Source organism: Penicillium mononematosum (assembly GCF_028829835.1).
Source record: "Penicillium mononematosum strain IBT 11891 chromosome Unknown utg000002l:1.0-8112719.0:1.0-8118358.0, whole genome shotgun sequence".
Classification (NCBI taxonomy): Eukaryota; Fungi; Ascomycota; class Eurotiomycetes; order Eurotiales; family Aspergillaceae; genus Penicillium; species Penicillium mononematosum.
Genome location: NW_026643272.1, coordinates 1939374 through 1964454, shown reverse-complemented (window position 1 = coordinate 1964454; position 25081 = coordinate 1939374). Strand labels below are relative to the sequence as shown.

The 25081-nt window shown below is 50.0% G+C and overlaps 12 protein-coding genes across 12 annotated transcripts; 5 read left to right on the top strand and 7 right to left on the bottom strand.

Moving 5' to 3' along the window:
* Positions 1-375: 375 nt before the first annotated feature.
* On the bottom strand, positions 376-2010 carry N7519_002498 (cytochrome P450; the record flags this gene model as incomplete). The annotated part of the gene is made up of 4 exons (XM_057289276.1): positions 376-532; positions 583-755; positions 805-1911; positions 1963-2010. The coding sequence occupies 4 exons, from the start codon at positions 2008-2010 to the stop codon at positions 376-378; spliced, it is 1485 nt and encodes a 494-aa protein (XP_057150478.1).
* A 456-nt stretch (positions 2011-2466) lies between these two features.
* On the bottom strand, positions 2467-4447 carry N7519_002497 (fungal specific transcription factor domain-containing protein; the record flags this gene model as incomplete). Its single annotated transcript, XM_057289275.1, has 6 exons — positions 2467-2937; positions 3006-3040; positions 3093-3367; positions 3414-3623; positions 3684-4277; positions 4332-4447. The coding sequence occupies 6 exons, from the start codon at positions 4445-4447 to the stop codon at positions 2467-2469; spliced, it is 1701 nt and encodes a 566-aa protein (XP_057150477.1).
* A 1241-nt stretch (positions 4448-5688) lies between these two features.
* On the bottom strand, positions 5689-6599 carry N7519_002496 (40S ribosomal protein eS12). Its single transcript, XM_057289274.1, has 3 exons — positions 6502-6599; positions 5935-6253; positions 5689-5866 (listed from the first exon to the last, which is right to left on the bottom strand). Exons 1-3 carry the CDS (start codon positions 6502-6504, stop codon positions 5742-5744), a joined length of 447 nt encoding a protein of 148 aa, XP_057150476.1. The 5' UTR covers positions 6505-6599; the 3' UTR covers positions 5689-5741.
* A 418-nt stretch (positions 6600-7017) lies between these two features.
* N7519_002495 (putative histone deacetylase complex subunit (Hos4)) lies at positions 7018-10668 on the bottom strand (the record flags this gene model as incomplete). Its single annotated transcript, XM_057289273.1, has 2 exons — positions 7018-7230; positions 7282-10668. 2 exons carry the CDS (start codon positions 10666-10668, stop codon positions 7018-7020), a joined length of 3600 nt encoding a protein of 1199 aa, XP_057150475.1.
* A 24-nt stretch (positions 10669-10692) lies between these two features.
* On the top strand, positions 10693-10893 carry N7519_002494 (uncharacterized protein; the record flags this gene model as incomplete). The annotated part of the gene is made up of 1 exon (XM_057289272.1): positions 10693-10893. One exon carries the CDS (start codon positions 10693-10695, stop codon positions 10891-10893), a length of 201 nt encoding a protein of 66 aa, XP_057150474.1.
* An 829-nt stretch (positions 10894-11722) lies between these two features.
* Positions 11723-12777, top strand: N7519_002493 (putative 3-oxo-5-alpha-steroid 4-dehydrogenase; the record flags this gene model as incomplete). Its single annotated transcript, XM_057289271.1, has 2 exons — positions 11723-11821; positions 11902-12777. 2 exons carry the CDS (start codon positions 11723-11725, stop codon positions 12775-12777), a joined length of 975 nt encoding a protein of 324 aa, XP_057150473.1.
* Positions 12778-12831: 54 nt separating this feature from the next.
* On the bottom strand, positions 12832-13784 carry N7519_002492 (uncharacterized protein; the record flags this gene model as incomplete). The annotated part of the gene is made up of 2 exons (XM_057289270.1): positions 12832-13494; positions 13680-13784. The coding sequence occupies 2 exons, from the start codon at positions 13782-13784 to the stop codon at positions 12832-12834; spliced, it is 768 nt and encodes a 255-aa protein (XP_057150472.1).
* Positions 13785-14130: 346 nt separating this feature from the next.
* Positions 14131-14702, top strand: N7519_002491 (peptidylprolyl isomerase; the record flags this gene model as incomplete). The annotated part of the gene is made up of 3 exons (XM_057289269.1): positions 14131-14262; positions 14394-14496; positions 14548-14702. The coding sequence occupies 3 exons, from the start codon at positions 14131-14133 to the stop codon at positions 14700-14702; spliced, it is 390 nt and encodes a 129-aa protein (XP_057150471.1).
* Positions 14703-14887: 185 nt separating this feature from the next.
* Positions 14888-16253, bottom strand: N7519_002490 (UDP-galactose transporter HUT1; the record flags this gene model as incomplete). Its single annotated transcript, XM_057289268.1, has 3 exons — positions 14888-15714; positions 15755-15954; positions 16021-16253. The coding sequence occupies 3 exons, from the start codon at positions 16251-16253 to the stop codon at positions 14888-14890; spliced, it is 1260 nt and encodes a 419-aa protein (XP_057150470.1).
* A 481-nt stretch (positions 16254-16734) lies between these two features.
* N7519_002489 (uncharacterized protein) lies at positions 16735-17397 on the top strand (the record flags this gene model as incomplete). Its single annotated transcript, XM_057289267.1, is given in 3 exon segments — positions 16735-16839; positions 16934-17212; positions 17230-17397. 3 exon segments carry the CDS (start codon positions 16735-16737, stop codon positions 17395-17397), a joined length of 552 nt encoding a protein of 183 aa, XP_057150469.1.
* Positions 17398-17685: 288 nt separating this feature from the next.
* Positions 17686-22190, bottom strand: N7519_002488 (uncharacterized protein; the record flags this gene model as incomplete). Its single annotated transcript, XM_057289266.1, has 6 exons — positions 17686-18671; positions 18732-18953; positions 19006-19092; positions 19144-21643; positions 21703-22066; positions 22135-22190. 6 exons carry the CDS (start codon positions 22188-22190, stop codon positions 17686-17688), a joined length of 4215 nt encoding a protein of 1404 aa, XP_057150468.1.
* A 377-nt stretch (positions 22191-22567) lies between these two features.
* Positions 22568-24454, top strand: N7519_002487 (KRI1 family protein; the record flags this gene model as incomplete). The annotated part of the gene is made up of 2 exons (XM_057289265.1): positions 22568-22745; positions 22809-24454. The coding sequence occupies 2 exons, from the start codon at positions 22568-22570 to the stop codon at positions 24452-24454; spliced, it is 1824 nt and encodes a 607-aa protein (XP_057150467.1).
* Between the last annotated feature and the right edge of the window lie 627 nt (positions 24455-25081).

Below are 25081 nucleotides of genomic sequence, written 5' to 3'. Positions count from 1 at the left end.
TGCACACATGTTTATAGGGATAACAAGGACTAACTATTGTGGGACAACCTTATACATGTATGTGCCACAAGATTCGCGGCAAGATATAGATATGTACATTCACAGTAATAATAAAGGCAAGTAAACTGTGAGACAAGTGTCATTCATATGCATGACACGCATATACAGCATCGAGAATTTTCTTTATTGGCAGATATTAGCATGCTATTGACAGCGACATGCTATTCAATGTTCGCGTCTCGTATCACGAATATGGTGAGTGATCCTATAAGCCTTCATATAAATGGCTACCTATGTACATTGCATTGCAATCAATCCACAGTCCTCGGTCACACCAAACTAAAAGCAAAAGCGTTGCTAATTTCGTCAACACTTTCAATGTTGTGCCAGCGACAGCTTCACCATCAATGGCTTGCGTTCCCAGATATTGTAGGATTCCTGGATTACCCAACCAGTTGAACTCTCATCCATGGTCATGTCAAAGCTCCAGAAAATCTTGGTCGCAATTAGGCGCATTTCTGCATAGGCAAGGCTGTGGAAGGATACAATTAGCTCGATTCCAGATATCGAACTAAAACTCACTTTCTTCCAAGACAGTTACGGGGCCCAAGTGAGAATGGTTGAACTGCTGGCCGATTGTCCGACTCGAAGCGTTTGTCTCTGCTCTCTAGCCATCTCTCAGGGATAAACGAGTCCGCATCGGCAAAATGAGACTCGGAATGGTAGGTAGAATAGTGGGCCCCAGACACAGAAACCTGTTGAAGTCAATATACATAAAGATCGCACTTGAAAGCAGAGACATACGTTCTCTGGAACGAACTGCCCGTCGATCAATGCACCCTCCTTAGGTACAATCCGCGGAGTAACAGCTGGGACAGGTGGGTACACCCGCAGACTTTCCTCGAGTGCTGCATTCAGGTAAGTCAGTTGACCAACTCTTTGAAAATCAATCTCTTCGTAAGAATTGAATGATTCTCGGATCTCATCCACGAGTTTCCGATAGGCCGGTGGGTTTGCCATAATATAATAGGTGAATCCGGAGAGTAGGCTGGCGGTCGTCTCACTCCCTGCGAGGATCAGCAAAGCGGCATTTGCTTCCATCTCCCGTACAGTCATGGACCTGTCATCATTGTATCGCAAGATGTAAGTCATGAAATCCTGCCGTTCAACCTCGGTCTCCAATCGGCGATGGACTTTGTTTGTTGCCAAAGTAAATGTGTCTTCTCGCATCTTTGTGAGCCTTTTCGGGAGCAGCGTCCTAACAATAGGTGCCAAAAAAGGATAGACTAATAGTGGTCTCGACAGTGCCAACACTTTCAGGCTCACAAAAACCATCTCGACCCATGGGTGATATTGGCTTTCCTGTAAGCAGTCAAAGGGCTCCCCAAAGGCCAAGTCTCCTATAATGTCGAATGTGGTGAAGTTGTACCACTGAGACATGTCGACTGTTTCCCGTGATGATGAAATCGTCCCTTTCAGTCGGTCCACCAACATGTCAACATATGACTGAACAAGGCTTTCTTGCTCACGCAGGGCCTTTTCGGAGAAGGCATGCGAGAGCAATCTCCTTTCTCTTGAATGATCTTCGTCGTTGGCGTTGAGGAGGTTTGGCCCTCTCGGCCCCTGGAGGTAGAACTTGGGGTCTTTCAGGAATGACCTGGCTCCAGCTTTGCGGTGGCCATATATATCTTTCCATGCCTGCGGGTTGCGATATACAAGAGATTTGGGGGCTGTGCGAACTACATCTCCATACTTATCATGAAGTTCCTTGAGTTTGTAGTGATACTGCCCTGTTGATGTCCAGTATAGGTTTTGGAGATTGGTGCATGCGGCAAGTTTCGGTCCTGGGAATTTCGACAGTGGGCTAATGTATAGGTTGTATACCACGGTCCATAAAAGATATCCTAATGCCTGGAATATCCTCAGTGCTGTGGCCCAGACGCGCCAAGTTGAAACACTTACAGTGATGGCCACCATATACATGATGGATACCGTATCAAAAGCCCACATGATAGGATTCCGAGGTACCATTATGAGAATGGCCATTCAGCCCGTACTCATAAATGGCAGTCTTTGTGCAAAACAATAGATATTTCAGCTGCTTGACAATCAAGCCGTTGTGACTTGAAGGATAGGCCAAGTGGCCTGTAAGCGTTTCCCCGCAAATCACATGGGATTCCATGAATTCCCCCAGCGTCTTAGCCCTTGGTTAGCGTGCATCTCGACATGCATGTTAGCGAGGGTACGCTGCATTTCAACGTTGTGTTGGATTGTGTAGACCCTGGTGCTCCTAGGTGAGTAGAAAATCATTTCCGTAGCCTCAGAGTTCGCGGGTATGCGTATATTGCAAACTGTGAACGACTTCAAGCATACGACAACAGTATGCTGGGGTATATAATATTATGTATAAAGCTGTTCAACCCATCCCATCCTCTAGTCACGGTTTCAAACATCACAGACCAAGATTCATAACGACCCAAGGAAGTCCATCATCCAGGCCTCATCAATACCACCAAAAGGCATAACATCGGGTAGTATAGCATCAGATTGGATCGTGCCACTATCGATACCGTTGTTCGCAGGCATATTTGGACGCCACATTTCCATCAATTTTGGCTCCCAGTTCATTCTCATGCCTTGGACCATTCTCAATCCCTTTTCGAGGATGTTCATTTCCCTGCTTTGGTCGAAAGTGATATACTCTGGGCACTTTCTGATGACGGCTTCGTTTCTGTTCAGGTATTCGAGGACATTTGCGGTGTCTCGGACCATACTTTTGGACCATGCCGGGTCCTCCAGAATGGTGAGCTTGTACAGGTTGACGATGGCTCGAGTGAATTGGAAAAAAATGACACATGATACCTGTAGGTACTCCTCTCCTTCAAGTTCTAGCCATCCTCGAGCCAGCCTTTTGTTGCTCGGAGGGAGGTGTAAAGGCTGTCAAGGCGATGGAGATCAGGTGAATGTGGCATGGCAGGTGCTCCTATCGATAGTTCGTTGATTACAATTTCGGCATTGTAAAGATACATCAGTAAGACTCCTTTCGTCTTGTTAGTCATGTCTGTGGAGACTTGAGGGGGGTAGAAACATACTGTGCTGTTGAAGATGAGGCGGAATTTGGCTCTTCACTGTGTCTAATTGATTTTTGAAGCTGTCGAGATAGAATGGTAGCGATATGAAAGCTTCACCATCCCACCGCAGTTGATAGACTCTGTCTAAGACTAAATGAATCTTGACTAGTGCAATCAGAAGTTCATCTTCGGGGCACTCCTTAGCCTCAGTGAGTACTGAAAGGCTTTCTTCCATGTGCGGTGTCCAGCGCATAGCGTCGATCCTGGACATTGCTAATGCGGCGCTAGTAATACAGCTGTTAATTATTGTTTAGAACGCTCCTTTGGATGTGTATTATTTACCTTGATGATATCAAGAAGCATCCCAGTACAGCCCTCCTCTCTTCTAGTGTTCTGGCTGTGGGTGGAGTTTGCTTCATTCCAATAGCAACTTTGAATGAATGCATGGCAGAGTACTCATTTGGGACACTTTTATTAATCCCAAGTTCAGCGACAACTGCCATTAGTATGTGTGCATAGACATTAAGAAATGGCCTTTTACTGTATGTAACCCTGTAAAGAGAACTGTAATGAGGAAAGCGGTTTTCATAAGGGTACTTTTTTTCTGCTCACCATGATATGAAAGTCATGATCCCAAGGAGAAGATCCATGCTCGGCGCAATATCGAGCATAACTCTCTGATGGATATGATTGGTGATTTTCCCGAAAGAGTCACCTTTTTCTGAGTTTATACATGTGATCACTTCCATAATACATACCCAAAGGAATGGATATTTCTCGCGCAGTTGGTCAGAGGTTACGTTGGAAGGAATGTAGAGAAAGGGGAGATATTGCAAGTTCCGAGTGCGGAATTGGTCGAGGTACTTCTGAGCCATGGCGGGCGGGACGTAGATCAGTCCCAAGATATCCCGATCATACGAGGGCAGAAATTGTGCAGGGTACTGTCCCTCCTCGGCATTTGAAGAAGAAACACTAGTTGGGGTTTGAGTGATCGGTGCAGATTGTCTTGGATCATGCCGTTGACTCTGTCCTAGGTTTACAGGTTGCCAATCTGGAGGAAGACTGGGGGAAGCACCACCCTTTTCAAACGCGGACATGATCCAATCAATTTTGGCCTCGAGATGGGCAGTATTAGAACTGGACTTCGGCTTATTTCGCTTGCGCACTGTCTGCGCAGGCCGGCATTCCTTGCTCAGGCGCTGGCATCTAACCCGGTGCTTAGTTCGGGCTATTGCCACACTCTCTAGCAGTGCCACTCACCTTTCGCAGCCAGTACCAGTTGCGGGAATAATACATTTGCACTTGGCACGGGAACAGTTCATACATGCGCTGCCATACGGCGCAGGGGTCCCACCTGGGATTTGAGCGGATTCCATCCCGGTGCCCGGTGGGATTCGGGATTGGGAAATTAGGTTGGGTTTAGGATATTGGAGAATGCTTGTCTCAAAAAAGATGTAAATCCTAATACGGAGTAGAAGTATGGCAAATAAAGGCAATCTGCATGCTTCATCAAGATTAGGATTTACGAAAAGAAGGGGGAAAAAAGGAGAAAATCTCGATTTTCCTCAAAGAGCCTTCAATGAAACAAAGAAACACGGAGTTGGAACAAAATCCGGCTGACTCAGGAGGATCCACTCTCCAGCCCTACTTTATAACCCTTAAAGAGTATAAACTACCGGCGCATACACGACCAGAGACCCGATGAATACCTAGGTAGCTTATAAGGCATGACTCTATTAAATCTCTTTTCTTAATATATTCTAGGATGGCCCTAAGAAGGTGGAAATTCCCGACTTCTGGAGATTAGGAAGACACAGAATGCTTTCCTTTACGGTTTCATACAAGTCCACTCGTATTGGCTATGGCTTATCACAGGCATATATGAATATGAACAGAGACCACGCTCGCCAAAAACCTTCAACGGAGTCCTCGGCCTTTCCAGGTATGGTTGTCCTCGTTATAGATCTTATCACACGGTCATTAGCATCGTACTATGGCACTTTGCAGCCTCGTTTGCCTCCTACAACGGCTTTCTCCTGTGATAGCTTGTGCCGCGTCTGCTTTTTGCCGAATAATCTCCCTTTCAAATCCCTTATACCCGGCCCAGCAGGTATTCGCTCCTCTGTTGCATCTCGCTCCCAGCAACCTGTAACTTCCGGCGGGACAATGTTTTTGGATTGCATCCTCATCCTTATCACCCTCTTGTAAGACTTCGGGGTAAATTCAGTTAGTGTGCGAGCTCGAAGCCTGTCAAGCTATTCTGGAGACTGCAGGACCTCGAAAACATCGATCAGACATAATGGGACAATGTTGATCTCACATGTGCTAAAAAGCTGTTACAAGACGCACAGATGCTACACATCCTAATTTATCTTTTTTTTTTGTCAAAGTAGACAAGATGTCCAGATGCCATTGGTGCCGCGAACCCGAGTAAACGGGGCACGGCTATAGACTAGGTGATTCGAAATGACAGGTTCAAAAGACCAAACAGAGATATCAAATCTCCACCAACATAAAAACCAAACCCAGAGGGTATACTCCGAGTCCAGCCAGTAGTTTCGACATTGATCTATCTCTCATGTATTCCTCATTGATCCCCACCGCAAAACCCCAGTCGATCCCGATGCCTGAAGCGAGACCTTCTACTCACAGCCGCTCAGTAGAAATAATCTACTGCTCGGTCTGGAAGTAGTTGAGGAGAACGGAGCGCTCCTGGGACTCCTCACCCCAGTCCTTGACAACGACGCAAGAGCAGTTGACAACCTTGCGGGCGTTACCCTCACGGTCGAGAGTGCCTGAAGAACAAAACATTAGCAAACACGTCCCCAAATGAGTATTCCGGATGAATAGAGGGAACACATACAGAGACCGACCCACTCGCCGAGCATCTTTCCGTCGGGAACCTTGATGAGGGGGATCTTGTGCTCGGAGCAGAGAGCGACAACGAGCTTCTTGTAAGCCTCCTCCTCGCAGCCCTCGTTCAGGACACACATGTGGGCCTCACGGCGGTCGAGGGCCTTGGCGGCCTCACGGAGACCACGGGCAAGACCGTCGTGGATCAGGGAGACGCGCAGAACACCCTTGAGGGCGTCCAGGACGGACATCTGGCCGCTGCCGGCATCGGCAGAAACCTCGACCTCCTCGGCGGGGGCGACAGGGGATGTGGGCTCTTCTCCGTCCGACTAGAGGATTCTTGTTAGTATTGTGTGCTTCGTTGGTTCCATTGCTTGGATAGTTGTCGTGACTCTTGAGAATTTGAATTGGACTAGCCCGGTGCAGCGCATAGATAAGAGAGCCGACGAGGGGTAGCCTCTGTTGCGGCAACGCAGTCGCTGTCGCCGGCCATGTCCATTCCAGTATCTCAATTGTCGTGGGAAAACAGAGGCGGGGGTGGTATGGCGTGAGGGTAATTCGCAGATATGGAACATACCATTTTGTTGCTTGTTATGCTTGAAATCGGATGATCCTCGAAGAGTAGAGTTGTTGGAGAGAGAAATTAAGAAGTGGTGCGGGCGGCGTGAAATTTCCCGCTATTTCGACTTTTTTCGGCTGTGTGTGCCCTACGATTATGTCATGCGGTCCCCGCAGACTTGGTCACGTGATATTGTTTACATACAATGGCTGTCCACGGGCGAATGCGTTGAGTACAGTGTGATGACGGGTTTAATCTGATCTTTAGATCACTGACTTAGTAATTGATTTGCTGCCGTTCTGCAAATATCTATATCGTTATGAGGAGGTAAGTTGTTTGAACTTGATGTTATTGACACGGGATGCATGGTTACAATTCATGACCACAGTGACTACAAAAGAAACCACAGCAAAACTACCCAATAGTAGGATCATCACTGAACGCAAGAGGTATCATAATCGTACAATCAGAATCCACCCTGTACACCACTTCGCTGAATTGCTGACACCTAGCGAAAAGACGCTGAAAACAAAACTAGACGTATGTACTAGATCGAGGAGGGCCATAGCCATTGAGCCCGGTTCCGTTGGTATCGACCGAGGCTCCCAGGCTATGGCCATTGAGTTCGGGAGTGCTGAAGCCTGCGCCAGCCATCGGGGGCTCCGGATCGACGTGCATGCTCAAGAATTGCAGTTCTAAGCCATGCAGGTGAGGAATGTGTGGGACGAGGTCTGTGAAATCGGAAAGCTAAGACTTGTTAGTTGGGCAGCATAACTTTCAAGGCTCAAGAAAACTTACTCGGATCCAGAACACATGCTCCATCTCGAAATACTTGGGTCTTGTGTCACAATCCTTCTGCATGATCTGTCCGATGCTCGAGCTTTGGAATCCAACATCATCTGTATGGGTCAACATGCGACGGGTGACTCGCCACAGATTCACACGTTGAGTGGGTGTCGCCCTTCGCTTCTCCCAGCTAGCGTATTGCGAAAGTTGCAGATCATTGGTAGCAAGAAGAGGCGCAACCAAGTAGTTCGGTATCCATTTCTCGTCGGCGACATCCACACCACAGCTGGGATCGATTTGACGGGTGAGAGCAGTGACGAGAGGCATGAAAGACTTGAGCCAGTCGTGGCTTTTCGCACGGGGATTGTTGGAGCCCACGAGGTTCGCCGCAACACGAAGGCGGCTGGGAAGTGCCTCACGGCGCCGGTGCTCTGCTGCCTCCTGATCACGGCGCATCTTAGCAGCTCGAGCGCGTTCTTGTTCCAATCGCTTCAGACGATCATCTTCGGCTTGTTTGGCGCGTCGTTGTTCAACCTCCTTGCGTTTGCGATCTTCCTCTTCGGCTTTTTCAACCTTGGCCACTCGTTCAGCTTCTTCTTTGGCAAGCCGATCGCGTTCGGCTTCCTCTGCAACACGCTTTTCGTTCGCGGCACGCTCCTCTTGTGCCTTCTTGGCCTGGGCTCTTCGACGTTCATGGGCTTCAAGCTCCATACGTTTCGCGACGGCCATTGTGTCTTCTACGGTGTCGACTCTGGGCTCGTGCGATTCCCTCTTCGTATCGCCGTTCCTTTTGATGGGATCCTGACGTGTGGCAGGATCATGACGTGGTGAAGTCGGGCGAATCGGGGGCTTCTTGGAGGTATCGGTGGATTTGTGCGGTTGAGGTTCAGCAGTCCGAGTAGAGTCATCGTAGGGTCGGCGAGGATGGGGTTTGCTGGTATCATCAGGCTGCCTTGGTGCACCATGTGTCGCACCAGAAGGCTTATCTTCTGAGATCACCCGTCTCTTCTTTTTGCGGGACTCGGGAGATAAGCGATCGCCATCTGTGCCGCGCGAACGAGATCGTTCCGGGGAACCATCAGTGCGAATGCGCTTCAAAGACAATGTGTTGTCAGTTGCTGTATCAACACGTGGCTTCGGTGCCTCTTCACGTCCAGAGAGTGAATCAGACGAAAAGAGACTTGGTCTACGCTCCTGGGGGCGACGCCCAGCAATGAGTCGTCTCTTTCGGATGTCTTCGTTGGGTGCCATCCCACTAGACTCGCTGTCTCGTCTGGCGGATAAAGAAGATTTGGGCTTGGAGGGATCCGATGGTCGTGATGAATCGTGTTCTTTTTGACGACGCTTTTCTTTGGTTGAATCCATGTCTTTTAAAGAATCGCGATTTCTGTTGGCGTTGGGGCTGTTGTTTTTTTTTACGCGCGACGGGGAGGAAGACCCTCTGCGTGGGGGACGTTTCTCCTCCTTCTCTTTTCCACGAGCACGGCGGGGTGAGTCGTCTTTGCGACCCTTATCGGAACCTGCAAACCTTTCATAGGCCTCCTTCAGAATCTGATACTCATCCTCCCAGTTCTCACCCTGTCGACCCCGAGACAGTTCAAAATATGTCCTGTCTTCAAACAGTCGTCGCGTGGGATTGAATCCGGGTTGGTTCAGGATAAGCTGAATAACAGCGCTGTTTCCACGACCAATCGCAGCAAGCATAGGCGTGTTGTAACCCGGCTTTTGCCCACGCAACGGGTTTGGATCCGCATCTGCGTTACCCATCGCATACAAAAGAGAGAGGACATCGTGGTGCCCACCCTTTGCTGCAGCAATCAAGGAAGCATTGTCAGCTTTCTGCAGAATATTCAGAATGCTCACAACCCCAGCCTCATCGCCTTTAGCAGCAAACTCGCGAAGGTTCTCGAATGTGGGTTTGGTCCACAGAAGATCGTTTCTCGTGGCTTCGCTTCGTCCACCCTTTCGCCGATTTGACGCGCCCACTGGGGGAGGGCTGCGCATCGGAGGCGAATCTCGGGGGCTAGCTGCCGATCCTCTGACTGCCGAAGCTCGTCGTGAAGAAGGTTCCTTGCTCTCTGGTCTTGTATGTTCCTCTGAGCGTCGACCAGGCCGCAAATTGGCTTTGGCATCAGCAAGCGCTTTCCGCATCTCATCGTACTCATCGTCATCTACAAAGGATGGGACCAGCTCATAAGGCTCATCGCCTTCCGCATTCACAGTTCGTGGGTTTGCACCTGCATCAAGCAAAAGTTTGACCACCTCCACATTCCCGTTCTCCACAGCATCAATCAACGGGGTGTCTTTGTCAATGTTTTTAGTATTGATCTCACAACCTGCATCTAGCAGGAACTTGACGATCTCGGCTTCTCCAGCAAGCGATGCGATCTGCAGGGGGGTGTTGCCTGCATTATCGGGGATATTAATGTCTTCAGGTCGTTCGGCATGGCGCATCATCACTTGATCATGTTTCCGATCCGCGCATGCCCGCGCAAGAGGAGTCCGGCCACTCTTGTCACGCAGTTTCTTCGGTCCCATTTGCTTAGCAGGCGACGCGGACGCACCAACTCCAGAGCCAAGCTTCCGCAGATGCGCCCCCGGCAGTGGAGAACCGCTTTGAGAGGAGGATGTCGATTGTCTATCTTCGGAGCTTTGTCGCCCAGAGCCTGTGAGCACGGGGGTTGGTGCCTTCTTCTTTGTCGGAAACTGGGAGCCCGAAGCAGATCGTTGGTGAGATGGTCGCCTGGGTGAGAGTGATCGCGTGTTGGATGGAGGCCTGGAGAGGCGCGTATTATTGGTATGTTTAAGCTCCCGCACAGGATGGGATGCTGTGTGGGAGTTTGCGCGACGACGATCTCGTTGTTCCTCGGCACTGTCGCTTAAGCTTCGTTTACGGAAGGCACGAGCTATCTCTGACGCACGGTCGATCCCGTTGGCGACGCCTTCCGTTTCTGACATATGAGAATCATCCTTTTCGATCTTGACCACCGACGGCGATGTTGCTCGGTGGCTTGGAGAAAGACTCCGCTCCTTTTCCCGTTCGCGTTCGTGAGTGTCGCCAAACACCCGTGGTTTCTTTCGCTGGTGTCCATCGGTTCCATTTAGCTCATGACGACTCGGATCGTGCTTGATATGCTTCCTTTTCTTCTCCGGCGACAAGGACTCTCGACCTGATTGAATTATTGTCTCCGCCTCCGAATCTGCCCTAGGACTAGGAGGCCCATCCTCCTCCCCCTCTGAATGTACACGTGTCAGTCCATCGCTGTCTACCCGTGGGTAAGAGTTTGCACGAGCTTTGCCTGGTGATGAAGCATCAACAGGATCTGGCTTTACCGTGGCAAGCCTGTTCTGACCGACGTCCAGGGCAGCTGGTAAAGAGACTGCCTCGACATCACTCATAGCGATAGCACTCGAAGACTTGAAATGCCGCTCGTCATTTTGGGGGGAAACGCGACCGACAAAACAACCGTGGTCGACAACGCCAGCAGTTGTGCGCGAACGCCGATCCTCGACCGCGGGTTTTCACCCGCAAAGAGAGTCTTGAAACGTGGGCAATACCGCTCCGGGGTACGGGAGCGATACGGGATGGTCGAGGAACTCCGGATATTGGATTTACTGGTATAGGGATATAGATCGAGGGTGAAATCGAGGGTTGTTTTTCACTTGGGGGGGTTGAATGGGGGAAGAAAGAGAAGGGAAGAGGAAAAGCGGGAAGGGAAAGGAATGGGACTGGATTCATTGGGCGTAGGGCTCCTCACTGGGTCAGGTTTGGCCACAGTAGAATCATCGAGCTGCAGGTGGGGGCTTTTGGCTACTGGAAACATGCTTGATCTTGGGAGGGGTTGACGTTTGTACTCCTTATATTTTACTTTTTTTTTTTTCTTTTCTTTCTTGAATGTTCAATGTTCTTCCTGTTCCGAGGGTGAATACTCTATACGGGAGCTCGATACGATTGATACCGTGAGACCGTGAAAAAAGGGGGCACAGACCTCTGACCACTAGCCCTAATTCGGAAGTTGCAAACCCAGCAAACATCTCAGCCAGGCTAGACCAAATGCGGTCAAGTGGGTTTGCCTCCAAAAAGTCGCCACTCAGCATATCAGCCCATTATCTCGGCCTATCCATGGGCCTATCCATGGACGGGTCTATTTTTGTTAATATTGTCATAATGAATTTCTATAAAATAAATCTACAACATGCAAAGTACCTCTATCTGAAATCTACCCTAATTGGCCCCAATTTCCAAACTAATCCCGAGGCCGAACTAACTCCAAACGCCCCCGTTGGCAAGACCTGCAGGATCGGCGGGGGGGCTGGATTTCTCCACAATAAACACCTCCCTAAAACACCTCACTGATATCGTCACCATGACACTAAATTAGAAACAAATACGAAACAGAAACGGGAAAAGAAAAATACGAGAAGGAGGAGGGAAAAAGCTCGTCCAAGAGCCATGTCTCTAATCTCTCAATGGGTCGATAACACCCTGGAAGTCACCGGTATGGATGCCGTGGATGCTCTGCGCGCGTTCTTCCTGCTGGCCGCCGCCACGGTACGATACGCCCTGTGATAGTGGTGATAGTGAACACCACCTGCAGATGAACCCAACTAACGCCGACCCCTGGTATGCAGACTATCTCGATCAGCATCCCAACCTCACTCCGGTCCCGCTTCCTCGCCTATGGCCCACGCGCGACCTCGGGCTCGATCTCCACCGGCTCTGCACCACCTCGTGCCCAGAATCCCTCCACGGAAAACAAGGGCTTCCTTGACTATCTCGCTACTTGGCAGGTGCCACATAGCTATTTCACGCACTTCTACGTTGCATCTGTCGTGTCGTCGGTCTTCTGGGTTGCGCAATTGCTATCGCGGGGTGTGGTGTTCCAAGCCATCGCATCCCGCGTTAGCGAGGACCATCAACGGCACTCCATGTCCCTGACTCAGTTGGTGATCTGCTGTGTGCTGTTGGCTGTACAGGGATCTCGGCGTCTATGGGAGTGCTTTGTCTTTTCAAAGCCTTCGTCGTCACAGATGTGGTTTATGCACTGGTTGTTGGGCTTGGCTTTCTATCTGGCGGCAGGAGTTGCAATCTGGATCGAGGGTTCCGGCACTCTGTTGACCGAAAATCTGACCATTTCCCATCTGCAGATGACCAACGCCCCAAGTTTGCGCACTTTCTTCCTCGTCCCGCTCTTCCTGGTGGCGTCTGGTCTGCAGCACGACTCCCATCACTACCTGTACTCGTTGAAAAAATACACTCTCCCAGAGCATCCCATGTTCCGCGGTATTGTCTGTCCCCACTACGGCGCTGAATGCGTTGTCTACTTGTCGCTGGCGCTGTTGGCTGCACCGCGAGGTGAATTGGTCAATAAAACTATGTTGTCTTGCCTGGCCTTCGTTGCGGTCAACCTTGGTCTGACAGCTCGCAATACCAAGCAGTGGTATGCGCAGAAGTTTGGTAAAGACTCAGTGCAGGACTGGTGGTTTATGATTCCCTATGTCTACTAATGTAGGGCTACAAAATAAAGGAACCGGAATTTGGAAATGAAAATGAGATACTCGTTACCTCCCACCTAAAAACTTCAAGGTATTTCCCATCTTCACAACATGAAGAACGTCCCTGTACGTAAGGCTAGTCCTTGTCTGCCGCTCGTACCACCCGCTCTGGTATGGCTCCCTCTCCCGCAAGAGCTCCCAGTTGCAGATAGAGTGGGGCCCCAAATCCTCATCTCTCGTCGTTTCCTCGATGCCATGCAAAAGATCCGTGTACAACTTGCCTCTTGTGATCAGCAGGCTCCGCCTCTCCTGCAATATCCTGTATTGAGGTCTTCGATTTGCGTCGGGTATCCCGGCAACATCTCTTCCGGCCTCGGCTGGCGCACCGTTTTCTTCCCTGTCGCCTTGGGTGAGTTTGTGGTACAAGTCGAGCACAATCGGTGCCCCTAGGCTCACTGTCGCAACGAGGGGATAGTATGCTGCTCCATCTTCATGCGGCATGATCCCTTGTCCGGGCTGGTACTCGTTTACTAAAACATGGTTGGGCCCCTTGTGGGGGGCATCGTTGAAGATACGCAGGGCCTCAAACCGCGGCTCGATGATTGGTGATCTAAGCCAAGCTGGTAGGGGGGATTCAAGAAGAGAATGACTCTTGGTGAGGGCTGATGGCCATGTTTGTAGTCTGCGGTGCGAGAGCTGGGTCCAGCGCGGCAGCGGCGCTGATTTTACCTGTGGATTGTCGCAGTGAGTGAGGTCTGAACATGAATAAATGGCATGCATCGCCTATGTATACATTGGTGGTTGAAGAGAAATGATATAATGGCAAGCACATATATTCGAGCAGTATTTAAAATCAATCGTTCAAGGCATGGTTTCTAAGAACACACGCTCATGAGACAATCACTGGCGCTTACCTTTTGAAGTAACCAATCCTCCTCGTCCTCTGTAATGAAGTCTGATATATAGAATGCATCCTCAGGCAATGTGGTGATGCGTGCAGCTTCAAGGTCGAATCCCATTTGTTTTCAAGCCGGGACCAGTACTTGATAACCGGTTTCTAGGCCCCCGGTATGCTGACTTCAGTGGTCTTTCGTCTCAGCAATGGTTGTGGATGAGTGGGTCGCAGTGAGGACGAAGGGAAAGAAAATGTGAATGGTTTTGTGGAAGAGCAAGATATCTCAGCCTTTAGACCGGGATAATTCTATATGCATAGAAGACAACCTTGGAACAATACACCCGCATCCACGTCACGCACCCTTTCTGCCTTATAACCTCAGGCAGCGATATGACCCCACATCAGCTCAAACCAGACAACCAACGGACGAGGCAGCGATAACAACATATTCTGGAACCATCTCGTCCACAATGGCCCCCAAAAACAACGCCAAAGCTGCCAAGGGCAAGGGCAAGGATGCCTCCGCGGATGACGCCAAGGGAAAAGGTGGAAAGGGAGGAGCTGTGAAAGGCGCACAGTCGATCAACGTGCGACACATTCTTGTAAGTTTTTTGTTTTTTTCTTCTCCTCCAGATTCAGATCCTCCACCTATAGTTCTGGAGCTGGTCTATATACCGCCAGATCCTGTGGGCAGTGGGAGGGTTGTTAAATCGCTCATTCTAATGATATCTAGTGCGAAAAACACGCCAAGAAAGAAGAAGCCCTGGAGAAGCTTCGCAATGGCATTAAGTTTGATGAAGTTGCTCGTGAATTCTCGGAGGACAAGGCTAGACAGGGTAAGTAATCTCAGGGGGACAAAATGAACAGGGCTAATTTCTTTTCTGCAGGAGGGTCGCTCGGGTGGAAGACTAAGGGCGGGCTGGATCCTGCATTTGAGAATGTTGCTTTTGAGCTTGAAACTAGCACGACGGGAAACCCCAAGTATGCTGAGGTCAAGACTGGGTTTGGATATCATATCATCATGGTTGAGGGGCGGAAGTGAGCTTCTTCCCATTACTTACGCCCTCTAAAAGACAAACAACTTCAAGAATATACCCACAAGAGACTCGAGAAAATATATAAAATAAGAAGCTTCCAAGGGGCTGTAACTTGTGCTTTGTGATTTATATTTTGGGAGTATAAATGCTGTTCTGACGAGAGTCTATCTAACGGGCTTAGCAAAACATCTCACAGCTCCTTCTTCGCAGCCTCAATCTTCGACCGCTCTTTCGCCTTCTTCTCTGATCTTTGTACCACTGCTTCGGCACCAATGCCGCCGAAGACCAGACTGATCCCCAGCCACTGGCCGCCGGACAGAGAATGTCCGAACCAGAAAACGCTGAGCAGCATAGTCAACATCTTGCGTGTAACGGTGACGGTGACAAGCAGCAGTGAGGAAAAGCGAGACAGGGTGTGGAAGATGAAGAGCTGACCAATAGCCCCACATGCCGCGAACCCAAGAACATGCCTCAATGCCTCTGGGTGGCGGGAGAGGAAAGAGAAGGCACCAAATAGCTCAGTCTCAGTGGACGGGGGAATGGGGAAGGGCAGGAGGTTATGCAAAATCCCGCTCTGTGAGAGATGCGGCATGATAAGGAGGTACGCAGAAGTCAAAACGGTCGAGAGAACATTCTGAGCGACCATCATCTGGGGTCCGGTGAAGCGGGTGTACAGCTTGGGCGAGGAGAAGACGTGGTCCTGCGTGGTGTTGGTCAGGCCATCCAAGAGGAGGTTGATGGACAACAGGAAGATGCCCCATCCAGAGGATCCAGACTGGCCCTTGGCAGCAACTTTCTTACTAGTTCCTGGATGGTGCAGACTGAAAGTTGCAACGCCGAGAGTGACCATCATGACAACACCGTACTTGTACAGTGGGTATCTCTTGCGGAAGATGGTCAGGTGCAGGACCATGACCGGGAGGAGCTTGCATGACTTGGCGAGGATGAAGGTCAGGTAGTCGATGTGTTCGAGACTGGCGTAGCCGAAGGGTGACGCAAGTGACGAGGAGATTGCGACTAGAAGCAGGGGGAAGATGATCCGGCGTGCGGGGAAGACAGATGGGATCTTTTGGCCACTCGGGGTTGAGATCAAGGAGGTATGTGAAGCCGGTGACGGCTGCGAAGAAAGATTGGACCGTGTTCAACACCAGCGAGTAAGTGAATCGCTCCGTTGGAGGGTTTGGCTCTGCGACGGTTGCAGGGCGAACGGGATAGCTGGTTGTCGTGATCGCCTCCTGTAGCACACCCCACGAGAGGCTTTTTGTCCTATTAGTTTCTTTTGCCTGTCTAGGTAATCAGGCGAAATGCGGTCGAGGCACTTACAATGCCGCATATATACCGAGAACGCAAATCACAAGCTGCGTCAGCCCAGGGCTCTCGGCGACTGTCTCCAGGGCCGCAGATGCGTTTCCGGACACATTTCCATTTCCATTGGTGGTGGAAGGTATGTCTGTGTTGCCACTTCCAGCATTTTGTGGCACGTCGGACTCTTCTGAGAGGTGCATTAATTGAGAGGGAGCTCTCTGGAGCGGAACTGCTTGCTTTTGTCGTCCCATTGCAATAAATTGGGCGGTATACAAGTTGGAAATGCAAGCAACTCGAACAAAGAGGCTGTATAAATTATGCGAGTGGGAAATGACCCTGTGCCGAGGATAGTCTTAGGTCGTCATGAGGGTCCTGGAAGGTTTCTGTGCCTGAAACAAAAGAATAACAAGATGCCATGTGTTCTTACTTCCTAGTCTATGCTCACCACCCCCACATAATTTTTTCGTTTATTTATTTATTTTTTACTTGAACTCAAGATGAAAAGGCGAAGGAAAAATTGAATTGACACTCCTCAAATTATCATTCCCAAACTCCCTTTTAAACCAGGAACTTCCAAGCTTCTTATCCCAACTATACAATCCAATTGAGGAAGGCGGTGCTAATAAGATCAGATCTATACAGGCGGTGAAGCTCAAAAAATCCCGAGATTTGCGGCTTCTCGATCGGAGCTCCTGCTTCAGTCTTACCAAAAAGGATTCCAAGATATCCATGATGGCAAACACACAGGAAGCCACCAAACGGCCCAATGCATCGGCCATCACCGAGCACATCGCCGAAAAAGGCTATAATTCGCCCCACCTTGCGACATCCGCCCAAGTACAGCACAACCTCGAACACCAACACCTCTGGACCTCTATAATAGGAGACATCATTCCTGGACAAGCAGACAACTCAAACACATTAAGCAAAGACCCCCGCCAACCACCACGAGAACCAATCCCTCTACTCTCCGGCTACCCCCCCACACCGCGTGTACACACATCCAGACGAGCAGCTGTACATGCTAGAAAACGGGATTCGCGAAGATGACCTCAAGCCGGAGCGCATTTTCGTGGTGCCAACTACACAGGGTCAGCCGTGGAGCTTGCGCCATATGGCTGCTGTGTTTGACCGGCTTCCTGAGTTTAAGCAAAAGGCCGAAGAGCATGATCGATCTGTCGGAGCTACAAGCATGCAGCTAGGGCGGAGAGTCTGGATCCTGAAAAGGCAGAGAAGCTGGCTCAGTACTATGAGAAAAAGGAGAAGTCTCGTGTGACCAAAGAATGGGGCACACAAAGGTGTTTGCTTGCTATGGTGGATAAGGGAATGGGTGGGGACGGGACAGTGGCGTATTATGTTGTGCATGAAGGCGAGGTGAAGCCGAGGCAGAACTGAGTGCGCGGAGCTCGGTGATTCTCATGTGTACATATTACTACCTATTACATTTTTACCCCTCGCGGGTTAACGACATGATGTGACGAATACTCATTCAAAAGAGCAGTGAAATGACATTGTCCATGTGGTATCCAGAGTAGAGTATATTCAAATCAACAACAACTTGCATGATACACATGATCAGCTAGCCACAGGGTGTAGTGATAAGCAAGAAGCAAGAAATGCTAGATGGCTGTACAGAAGGCTTGATATGCTCAGAGACGGCTAGATACTGCTGCAGGAAGAAAATCAAGGAACTAGGTCACCACGATCATTGAATATGACCTGTTCTTGCTCCATTCGACAACTCGAGCAGTACTGCTCATACCACTGCTTGACGTTGTCTGCATGCTCGGCGAAGACTCGCTCAGCTTTGGCCGTTCGGCCCGGCTGCGAGTCGTCGCCCTGAGTGGCCTCTCCGCCAAGGAGAACCTCGACCTGGCGACAGCGCCGGACCTCCTCGCGGAGCCAACGCTCCCACTCGGTCTGGATGACCTCTTTCTCGATGCTGTTCACAACACGCAATGCGACGAGAAGGTTGTGTCGATACATGCCAAGACGCTCACGGGTTTGCTGGAAGCGTTTGATGGCGCTCTTGGTCAATGCATCCCGGGGTCCTGATGGACTGAGCGACAGAGGCATTTCCGAATACCGCATGGTCTGCTCGTGGAAGGTGGCAAAGCAATCACTGGCATTGCCGGTACCGGGCCAGATTGTGGAGTTTGCAACCGCGTCATCAATATCCCGCATGTAGATAGATTTGCTCATAACGAGGTTTGGCTGTACGCCCAGTCGTGCCATGAAATTTCCTGCATGTCTCTCGTGCCACCAGTCCCAACTATCCCGCGAAGAATAGTATCCGTTCAGAATTGCACTTATGCCCAACATGGTCAGGATGATCTTGTGTGCACTCACGGTCTTCCAAGACCAGCGAACTACGCCAAAGGCCCACATCATGAAGAAGGAGACACTCGTTTCGAGGAATGACAAGAAGGTCTCGAGAAGAAGCTCGTGCATGGCACGCTGTGTTCGAGGCTTGCGGGGCTCCAGCTTCAGGTTGGAACCAGCACCACTAAATTGGGAGACATGACTTTGGCGTCCGACGTGGCCGAAGATTGTGATAGCTTTTTTGGTGCGACTGTGTGCACCCAATCGGCGTACTTGGTCACTGACTAGGTCTACAAGATCTAAGGAGTCTTGTTCTAGATCATCACTTGCTTTTTTATCGATCACATCTGAGTATGTTAGATTATTGTATTCGATTCAAATGGGAGGGGTGGGAGGGGAGAACTTACTTTTGAGGCCGTAGGGAGACCACAGCCACTCAACTTTCGTATAAATGGCGAGCTTGCTCTTCGACTTGGCCTGGAATGTAATGACAACCTTGCTAACCAACCGGAACGAACGGCGGAAAGGAAGATGCCATGGGGTCTTCTTATCTGTGATCACGTAGCATAGATGATCGTTGAGAACATCGATGATCTGATAATCCGAGATCGCATTTTCGTGAGTACGACCTATACAAATCAGTCATGGCTCGATGTCAAGGTCATAGATAATCAAGCCTACCAAGGATATCCGTCATGGCGATATTGTAGTGGAAGTCACGCTTCAGATGCCGCTGTTCTGTACTAGCCCACGGGCCTTGTTTGATTTCTTTGGAATGTCAGCCATGTATAAGAGATTGGGGGTTTATAGTTGACGAACCTCGAGCTTGCCTCTCATGTAAAAGAAGCTGCCACACGGCGCTTTTGTCGCCAAATAATATGTGGAACAAGGCTTTAGGGCTTATATCGAGAATCTTTTCGGTCACCAAGACAAGATCACCTTGTGGAACATACTCCACGGGTTGGGTTGGGAGTCTGAATTTGGCAATATCCCGACCACGGCCAGCCCTGCCTCCATCCAGCTCAAGATCTTTGTCGATGTAAATAGGGAGTCGAATGTCCTTTGCCTGACCCAGGTCTGTAGCCTTGGCCCCGTCGTGTTTGATGTCTGCAAGTCCTGACGAGAGATCTTCCCAGCTATCTGCACTGGAAGTCCGGGCTGGAGACCCAGTGTCCATCTTGATCAGCGCTTTGATCAAAGATTCCAAAGTCAACTGCTCGACCGCAATGGAGCCTTGGATCAAGAAGTTGAGCCGTTTTTGAAGGAGTCGGAGAGGTTCAAGGAAAGTTTTAATCGTAACCCGGCCAGGAATATCACTGCCGAGGGGTGGAATAGTATGAAGGAAAAGGAAGTCACAGTCTCGTCCAGGAGCTGCAGTTACCTCCTTAATGCTCTCCAGAGACACACCGGTAGTCAAGACCAACCCGAAATGGTGACTGTAAAAGTAGATGTTCCTTGTTGTGACATAAGCTCGTCCCGGGAACTCTTGCTGGTCGTTAGGGCTCCAGGTGGCTCTAAATACCAAGACCAATGCTTCCGCTCTTTTGACATCTGGGAAAAGCAATCTGAACTGAGCATCTTGAATCTTCAATTGTTGAGGATAGTAGCTGGGATATTCATGTCCGACACCCAGTGCAACTTGCGTGAGCTTAACATCGTCTCCATCAAGGCTTACTGTCTGCCTGTGACGTGGACCTAACTGATGTCGGGGTGCCGCTGAAGAACCCGCTGCATCGGGCTGTGCAGCAATCGCGTGTGTTGAGCCATCACTCAAGGTTGAAGACGGCCGGCCCTCTGGGGTGTCGCCAGATACTCCATCGATTTGGCGCTGTTCCCGTTGAAGCTTGTTCATGAAACCCCAGTTAGAGGTGCCCCACAGGTTCGCCATCATACCACTGGGCATGCCACCCGTGCTATCAGAGACACCTAATCCAATACCTCTTTCATTGCTCACAACCACTGCCGCCTTACTCATGCTTGTGGGTGCCGGCGGATTGGCGAGCGTGACAGGTGCAAGACTTGAGCCAGACTCATCCACGTTGCTTAAACTCCGACCTCGTTTGTCATCAGCACTCACGTTGAGTGGACCGGTATTGCTGTAAGGGAGAATATTATGACTGGCAGAGATGAGACTGGCTATTCCGCCTGCGGGGCCGGGTATGGAAGGAGATATTGGAGCCGCGTTGTTCGATTTGCGGTGAAGATCCAACTTTTGGATGAGTCTAGAGGTATGCTCTCTTGCATGTTCTCTTGCGGAGCTCTCGTTATCCAAGCCTGTGGGTCTTCTGCTGCTTCCAATATCGGTACTATTTCTCATGATATGTCCGTCACGGTCTGGAACAGGAAGCGTCATACTGCGATCTCCTGCTCCAGGCTCATCGTTCGCATGGGGTGTAAGGGAGTCTGCAGGGTCTGCAGCGAACTCCGTAGCCGGAGGTTGAGAAATTGAAAATGCAGGGTCTTGAACAGTGACTTTTCCAGAAACCGAAAGATCAGTGCTTGCGGGGTTTTCCAGTGCTTTCTGTTTGGCCGCCTCGAAGGCGCCAATCCATTCCATCAGCTCCTTTTGGTTATCCGCCTGCAGCAGAATGGTGTTGTTCTTGGTCTTCACTTGGAAGCAAAACCGGCGTTCCTCCTGGAATGCAGGACGAATACTACAAAGCAGCACACCGATTCGTTCACTCTCTTCAACGCCACCAGTACGAGAGCCCTGTACAAGACACCCAAATATGCCGTGCTTGAGAAAAGCCCACCGCTTGACCCAAATAGTGCGAGTGGGCTTTCCTGACAATGTGCGCAAATACAGCCACCCTTGCTTCTCTGGTCGCGTCTCTTTACTCACATTAAGTGTCGAAATTGGACGAGAGCCAAGGTATGGAACGGTCGAGATATTATAGTCCTCCAGTTCTCGAGACGGTCGAGCCGCTAACTCCGCGGCTTCCTCAATGTGCTTCCGGGTGGATAGCAGCTCTCGTTTGGATGATTTCTCACTCCCTTCCATCTCATGAAGCCAGCCCTTAATACGATCCATCTCACGGGACCATTTCGAAAAGGTCCCGCCGTTGTGGTTGTGGAATCCCCGGAATTCCCGCCATTGATCGCAGGAGACCTTAACCAGAAGTCGATCAAGCGCATTTCGTACCTGAGGGCCCTGTACAGAATAGTCCATTGCCGCTTTCAGGTAGGCCTTGTGGGCTTCATGCAGCTGGAACGCCTCTTCTCTCAGGGCCGAGGCCTCCTTGGACTTCGACTGAGAGGCATATCGAGCTTGGAGGTAATCGTACGATTTCTGGGATTGTTCGAGGTTGCGGCGAATTTCCTATAGCCTTATCAGATAATCCTGCAAAAGAACAAACTGGTTCAGGGGCTCTTCAATACCTTAAAATGCCGCAGATCCTCTTGAATGAAATCTCGAATGGGTTCGGAAATCAACGACTCCAACTTTCTGGTTGTTGATATGAGCCCACTCCAAAGATCTTTAGACCCCTCACCGCATCTCCTCATAGCCAAAAGTGTGTAATCATGATCAACGACCGCTTCCGAGACAACGAGAGGATGTGTCGAGTAGGAAAGAAAGTTGCTCACTACACTCTCCAGAGCGGTCAGCTCGCACGAGAGCTTTGTTGCAGCTTTGGCATATCCGTCAAGCCATTTCTCTATAAAATCAACCTGATCGGAGAAATGGAGGGTGGTGGCACGAAAGGTAGGCGAGTCGAGGGCAGCTTCTTTGAGACCGACCGGGCTAGAAATAGACATAGACATTAGTATGCAAGAAAGAGAATTCGAATATCAGACATATCAGATACTCACACAACGCTCACAAGCTTCCCAACTTGGGGTAACGGAGTTTGTGCTTGCGTCGACATCTAGTGCATGTCTCCAGCCATACACTTGACGCGAACAACAACCGAGACGTGAGAGGTGTGAATGGGCCTCCTCTCGTTCCTGCCACTCGGTGATCAATTCAATTTCAAGCCCTAGAGGGAGCCCACGTGTATGATTTTCCGGCTTGTGGCGGTCTCGACTTTGCCTGAGACCTCCTCAGACCTGCTCAGGTGAGCCCCCGGGTGATCTAATTGGCTACGTCAGGGATGGGGTTTCTGCTTTGGTGCCTGATATTCAAGGCACTACAACATAGGAAGCGGGCGGCTTCTCTGGATAGGGCGGTGTGAGATTTTTTTTTCTTTCTGCCAATTGGAGATTTCGCCGAGTCGGCCTTCAATCATATACCTGATCACACAAAATGGAGCCTCCTTCTAAGAAAATGCGAAAGCTCTTGGATGATGATAGCGACAGCGACTCTGGGGATGATGCTGGTGGAGTTCTCCTCGACAAGCAGTCGTCTGATACCGGGTTCAAGGTCAATGAAGACTACGCTCGTCGATTTGAACACAACAAGAAGAGAGAAGAAGTTGCAAGACGTACGTGCTTTCACTCGACATTTTTGCGCTTTGCTTGCATGCTAACATTGGCTTGATCCACAGTGGAAGCAAAGTATGGCAAGTCCTCCAGCCTTGGAAACCGCCCCGGCGAAGACTCTGAGGATTCCGACTCCGAAGAAGAGGATGACGATGCAGAACTTGCTACATTAGCTCTGGATGCTGAGATCTCGGCGACGTTGAATGCTATTCGTTCCAAGGATCCTCGCGTTTACGACAAAGATGCTAGCTTTTACACCGAGTTCAACCCAGAAGAAGCCGCTGCCGGAAAAGGCCCCAAGGAAAAGTCCATGACACTACGACAATACCATACAGAAAATCTTCTGAGTGGTGTCAACCCAGCTGAAGAGGAAAATACCCGAAAGACCTATGCCCAAGAGCAAGCCGACTTGAAGAATGCTATTGTCAAGGAGATGCACGGAGCGGCAGACAAGTCCGACGAAGAGATGGAAGATGGCGATGATTTCATGGTCCGCAAGCCCGGTCAGGACGTTTCCTTGCCCAAATCTGAAATCAAACTCGATATCGAGAATGCGGACAAAGACCCCGAGACTTTCCTGTCCAACTTCTTGTCAGCACGAGCCTGGATTCCCACCGACAAGCAAGAGCTGCATCCGTTCGATTCGGATGAGGATGACGATGTCGATCGGGCGGAAGCTATTGAAGAAGCATACAACTTCCGCTTCGAGGACCCCAACAAGATGAACGAGGTGATAGTTACACACTCTCGTGATCTCACCAACAAGCAATCCGTCCGCCGGGAAGAAAAGAGTGCCCGTAAGAAGCTTCGCGACGCCGAGCGCGCACTTAAGGAGGAGGAGAAGAAGCAGCGCGAAACTGAGAAGAATCGTCTCCGCAAACTGAAGACTGAGGAACTCCAGAAAAAGGTGGAGCAAATTAAAGAGGTTGCGGGACTTCGTGCCTCAAAGTTCACGGACGAGGATTGGTCACGTTTCCTGGACGCTTCCTGGGACGACTCAAACTGGGAAGCAGAGATGCAAAAACGGTTTGGCGAGGAGTATTACGCCGGGGAGGAAGCCGGAGACAGCGAAAATGAGGGAGGCAAGAAGAAGAAGCTTCCTAAGAAGCCTACATGGGATGATGATATCGATATCAAGGACTTGATCCCAGACTACGAGGATGAAGAAGAGCAGCCCACACTCGAACTATCAGAAGCCGAAGATGAAGATGACGACGAAGCTTCCGGGTCTAAGAAGAAGAGCAAGGCTGAAGAGAAGCGGATCCAGAAACGTGAGGCGCGCAAAGACCGTCTTCGTATTGAAGACGCAGTTGAGCGCAACCTGGATCTCGACATCACCTTGCTTCCCGGAGCTACAAAGAAGAACGCCACAAAGTTCCGCTACCGCGAAACCTCACCGCAGAGCTTTGGCTTGACAGCACGGGATATCCTCATGGCGGACGACACACAGCTCAACAAGTTCGCTGGTCTGAAGAAGCTGGCCACCTTCCGCGAAGAAGAGCAGAAGCGGCGCGATCAGAAGAAGCTGGGCAAGAAGGCCCGGCTTCGCGAGTGGCGCAAGGACACCTTCGGTGATGAGAATGGGCCTGTGTTCAAGTTCGGTGGCGATGCCCAACCTAGCCAACCCAAGGAGGCTGTTGATGAGGATAAGGTTGATATCAGAGAAGGGGATGGCACACGTAAGAAGAGAAAGAGGTCGAAGAAGCATTAGACGAGTTGCGTCTGTCGATCTACCATTGTTCATAGCTTTTTCGGATCAATTTATGAAACGAACCAAGATCTATTCCCTTCTAAATTGAAATGCCTACACTGCCACATTAGATCGGTTCCTTGTGATATATGTCTTAGCTGTAAATAGCTATATTGGGATGAACAAGGTGCAGCTGGAAAAAAAAAATATATAAGAAAAAGGCACTTGCAAATGGACAAATTGGGGAAATGCTGGGTCATTGTATTTTGGGAATATATATTTGAAGCCTCTTTGCGACGTGACATAAAACACCAATTGCATACATGTTTAGTTTGCAGCCTAGTAATTACCCAGTGATATCACGGCTACTACAAATCCTGAAAATCCTATCGAGAACGGCCTTCTCGCAATCTGTTTGCTTTCAGGCCTATATACATACCTGTAGAACTCTGTAGCTCCCAAAGCGGAAAGCTCCCATGCGATGCGGGCCCACTCAGGCGCTAGCGGTTGCTGGGGCGAACCTCGGGAAATTTTGATTCTAAGCTACATAGGTAGCTATAGGAAGCTCCTAATACTGCCATTGATTATAACCTACAACATAGGTTGAAATGGCTTGAACGTACGGAGCGCTCCGTACAGACAAATTTC